The 5,079-nt window shown below is 32.1% G+C and overlaps 1 protein-coding gene across 1 annotated transcript; it reads right to left on the bottom strand.

The window, feature by feature from the left end:
• Positions 1 to 2,729: 2,729 nt before the first annotated feature.
• LOC139888054 (uncharacterized) lies at positions 2,730 to 3,269 on the bottom strand. Its single transcript, XM_071871087.1, has one exon. The coding sequence runs from the start codon at positions 3,267 to 3,269 to the stop codon at positions 2,730 to 2,732; it is 540 nt and encodes a 179-aa protein (XP_071727188.1).
• Positions 3,270 to 5,079: the final 1,810 nt, after the last annotated feature.

Raw genomic sequence — 5,079 nt, forward strand, 5'->3', positions numbered from 1 at the left:
CACTTACACATGAGCATTTAATGACTTAATGTATTAAATCGCCCATTTATACCAAAACCGCCCAATTAGAGTCAAGACCACCACTAATCACTTAAAAGCTAGTGATTAAGGTCCAACAACACCAACTAATACATAATTAGGGTAATTCATACCCATCTTTCCAAACTAGGTCAATTTATTACCCAAATAACCATTTTAAGACAACACACCCATTTCGGGTCATCCACTAACTAACCAACACCCATTTACTAAATAACTAGGTGTGTTAGCAATTAACTCACCAATTAGGGTTCATAAACATCATTTAATACTTTGAAACCCTAGACTAGTCACCAATTAGTATTCAAGACTCAATTTTACCCAAGAACACCCAAAATCACCAATAATGGGTTTTGTGTTCATCATTTACTCAAACCCTAACCCTTACACTAAATCAAAGTAAGGAAAATAAAATTAGAACATAGCACAACTACCACAACGAAGCTAGAGATAAGATGAACGACTTTAATGCTTGAACTTTAACCCAAAACAAGCTCATTCCTCTTGGATTTAAGCTTTCTCTCTCAAAAATCACAATCTCTCTCTAGAATTAAAGTTAAAGTGATAAGGTTGTTGATTATGGAGTAATGGTGCTCCACAAACTGACCTATCTGTCTTTAACCCGTCCATAAGTGAATTTGCCAAAATGCCCATCAAAAAATCTGATTTAAAAAGCTGGAACCCGGCTACAGTAAGGGTGCGCGGCGTGCTCCCTTTAGTGTGCGCGGCGCGCACTAGGCTCAGCTCACTCAGTGACTTCTGTTTAACTGCACAACATCACCTACAATCTATGTAACATATTTACACTGCTGTACAAACTGATTAGGGTCTTACAATTTCATATTTCATCGTACCTTTATTTACTGTCATTTTAATTACTGCAATTTACTTTATCGCAATTTAAATTCTGTCATTTATATTATCGTCATTTATCTTTACGTTTTATTTAAAATCGACAAACCGGTCATTAAACGGTAAAACCCCCCTTTTATAATAATAATAATATTACTTATATATATAGTTATACAAATATAGTGTAAAATAAATATAGCGTTAAACTTAGCCAGCTCCCTGTGGAACGAACCGGACTTACTAAAAACTACACTACTCTACGATTAGGTACACTGCCTATAAGTGTTGTAGCAAGGTTTAGGTATATCCCATCCGTAAATTAATAAAACTTGTGTAATATTTCGTAGTATTTCGTAGTAAAAATAATAGTATTTCGTATCCACCGCTGCACACATCACTACTACTGTGCTATTTTTTTTTTGTCTCAAACGATAAAAAAACAACTTTCATAAAAGGAACAACCCTTCAATGCTACCAAAAGATGGCGAAAAATATTTTTTTTTACAAAATAGATCAAGTAACTTTTTTTTAAAAAAAATAAACCCGAACGCTAAAAGAAGCAACTTTTACAAAGGAACAACGCTTCAATGTTAGATGTCGATTTTTTTTTTTACAAAATAGATCAACAATTTTTTTTTAAACTCGCATTCAAAACGGAACCCCCGGCGCGAAGCGAGGGCTCCACAACTAGTTACAAGCTAAAATGCAAAAAAGGTTGTGATGACTTAAAACTCATAATGTATGTACTCATAAGACCAGGGATAATATATCGTTTGTTCTGCAACCCCACTCTGACATGGCAAGAAAAACACCCCACAAACGTTTGTAGTGGGCCGTTCGTCTTCTGAAAATTGTTAAGGCGTTGGTATACTTTAAATGCTAAGCTTTGAATTATCACTGGGGTGACTGGGTTATTGTAATTTGTGGACGGATGTATTCGTTAGAATAAAAAATAATAATTAATTAATTTTTTACCTATATATATATATATATATATATATATATATATATATATATATATATATATATATATATATATATATATATATATATATATATATATATACTCTTTAACAAAATTCATTCAAAAATACATACAATTCTTTACAATCTTAAACTTCATCCTTCATCTATTTACTATAAAAAAAAATGACTCAATGCAACAATGTTGTTTCAATTGATGTATTTTATTGAGGTGAAATTGAATACTACTATACAACGTACGAAAATCGGATGAAAAATTCATATGAGGCTGTTGAACTACGCATGCTCGATATACCGAAGTTTTGTGATTTTCTAAAAGAAGAAATACTCTGAGTCTTCTCGGACATTTTGATTTTCGATAAACAAGAAATTTGACTTTCTTATGCATGACAAAGAATGATTTGAAAATACTATGGAAAATCATGGTATGTTCAGAATAAATTGAGTCGTGTCTTTTATTTTTCGATCAAAGTCCTGGACGTAATTACGATTACGAAAGTGCTGAGTTTGAATTCGTGAGTGATTGGTCGATAAACATGTTTATTAGAAATATTTTATTTTATATAATTCTATTTATTTTATGTTTAGGAGTATTTTTATTTTATGTAATCCTACTATTAATTTATGTTTAGAAGTACTTTTATTTTAGATTATGGTTTTTTTATTTAATATGTTTAACGTAATCTTGTTTTAATGTAAATAATATTTTACTTTTTTTTTTTTGAAAAGCAAGTAAATTGAATTAATCACGAAAATTACATCGGAAGTGCGTATGTTTACAGCCAACCACGAAGAACTAAACAATAACAGCCATTATAACAATACTCGAAATTGCAAAGCTTGCAATAGAAAGACTAAGGATTATTAAACCAAGAGTGCCAATCCATCTTATGCTTTTTGTGCCTTCGCGAGATCCAATCGAAAGATAGAGCTTGAATTTCCATTAACAACGAGGGAACCGTCGAAGCCTTGTTCTTGAAAACTTTAAAATTCATATTCTTCCAAATTAAGTAACAAGCTATCCAACAAACGGCTTGCCAAACATTACATTTATTATCACAAGCCGAAGAACCGAATGTACCTAAGAACATGTCTTCATACCCGAAATTACTCGGACCATAACCCCACCAGTTAAGCACTTTGAGCCAAATATCTTTCGCAAAATTACACTTGAAAAGGATGTGATCAACCGTCTCAATACCATCATCATATACCGGACACCTCAAGCTATGTAAATCAATACCTCTTTTATCTAATTCCACCCGAACCGGAATCCGACCCCTCCTAGCTCGCCATATAAATATTTCAATCTTTTTTGGAACTAGGCAGTTACGTACAGACTCCACATTGTTATTCTCCCTTTCTAAAATTACACCATCAATAACCTGCGACATTTTGTTTACTGTGAATCCGTTTTGTGTGTCTAAGTTCCAATCCCATCCGTAAATATCCACTAACAACAACCTTTCTCACTACAACCCCATTTTCCACCATCATTTGTCATGTCAGAGGCATAATTCACAGCATAACATGCTAGATCTCTAGCAAGCGCATAAGAAATATGTGGGTCCTCAAATTCTTCTACGCTGCAATCTGAACATTGAGAAGCATTACATTGTGAAGCCGACGATGGTGAAGAAACATGATCAACTTCTCCTTCCGTTATGGAATCAAATTAAACTTCTACAAAATCAGTTACAACACAAAGAGTTGGACTTGAATGTTAGAAATAGGTTATGAATTTGACTGTCCTGATTGATTCTTGAATCGTGTAATCTCTTTCTCTATAAAGTATTTTGACCCAATGATTGCCTTGATTTCTTGAAATCTTTACAGGGATAAGACGAGAACGCAATTTGTGTTTTTGGCAATGCAATCACAAATCAGATTATCATAGAATTGTGCTTTTTGTGAGTTGTGAATGTGTAAGCAAAAAAATGCCAAATCAAATTCTGTAATTTTGTTATATTGGCACTTAATAATGAAAAGATACAACCGTTCATTATGGCAGGAAAAAGTGATACATGAAATGATGCGACTTTTGGCTGGAAATGAAGCGACCCGTCCTAATTCATCCGGATGAAGTCCATATCGATTACAAACGATTCACAATAGTTGGTTACATCGCGAGGTACTTGACCTCTATATGATACAATTTTACAAACATTGCATTCGTTTTTAAAAGACAAACTTTCATTACATCGAAAGTTGACTGCATGCATACCATTTCATAATATATCCAACTATAATTGACTTAGTAATAATCTTGATGAACTCGACGACTCGAATGCAACGTCTTTTGAAATATTTCATGAATGATTCCAAGTAACATCTTTAAAATGAGCTAATGCACAACGGAAGATTTCTTTAATACCTGAGAATAAACATGCTTTAAAGTGTCAACCAAAAGGTTGGTGAGTTCATTAGTTTATCATAAACGATCATTTTCATCATTTTAATAGACCACAAGATTTTCATTTCTCATAAATATACGTCCCATGCATAGAGACAAAAATAATCATTCATATGGATTGAACACCTGGTAACCGACATTAACAAGATGCATATAAGAATATCCCCTATCATTCCGGAAAATCCTTCGGACATGATAAAACAACATCGAAGTACTAAAGCATTCCAAATTCCAGAATGGGGCTTGTTGGGCCCGATAGATCTATCTTTAGGATTCGCGTCAATTAGGGGGTATGTTCCCTAATTCTTAGGCTACCAAGCTAAAAGGGGCATATTCAGCTTCGATCATTCAACCATATAATGTAGTTTCGATTACTTGTGTCTATTTCGTAAAACAGTTATAAAAGCGCATGTATTCTCAGTCCCAAAAATATATATTGCAAAAGCATTTAAAAAGGGAGCAAATGAAACTCACAATACTGTATTTTGTAGTAAAAATACATATGACGACATTGAACAAGTGTTGGGTTGGCCTCGGATTCACGAACCTATATCATTTGTATATATATTAATACACATAATTGAAATCAAACAAATATATTATTATTAGTGACGTAATTTATATATATAGTAGATTAATAAGTTTCATTAAATATATTTTCATTTATATATATATATATATATATATATATATATATATATATATATATATATATATATATATATGTATACATATATATATATATATGTATACATATATATATATATATATATATATATATATATATATAT

Source organism: Rutidosis leptorrhynchoides, chromosome 2 (genome assembly GCF_046630445.1).
Source record: "Rutidosis leptorrhynchoides isolate AG116_Rl617_1_P2 chromosome 2, CSIRO_AGI_Rlap_v1, whole genome shotgun sequence".
NCBI classification, from domain to species: domain Eukaryota; kingdom Viridiplantae; phylum Streptophyta; class Magnoliopsida; order Asterales; family Asteraceae; genus Rutidosis; species Rutidosis leptorrhynchoides.

Bases quoted from the DNA above. Each gene is read 5' to 3' on its own strand.
- LOC139888054 (XM_071871087.1), bottom strand. From the start codon at position 3,269: ATGTCGCAGGTTATTGATGGTGTAATTTTAGAAAGGGAGAATAACAAT.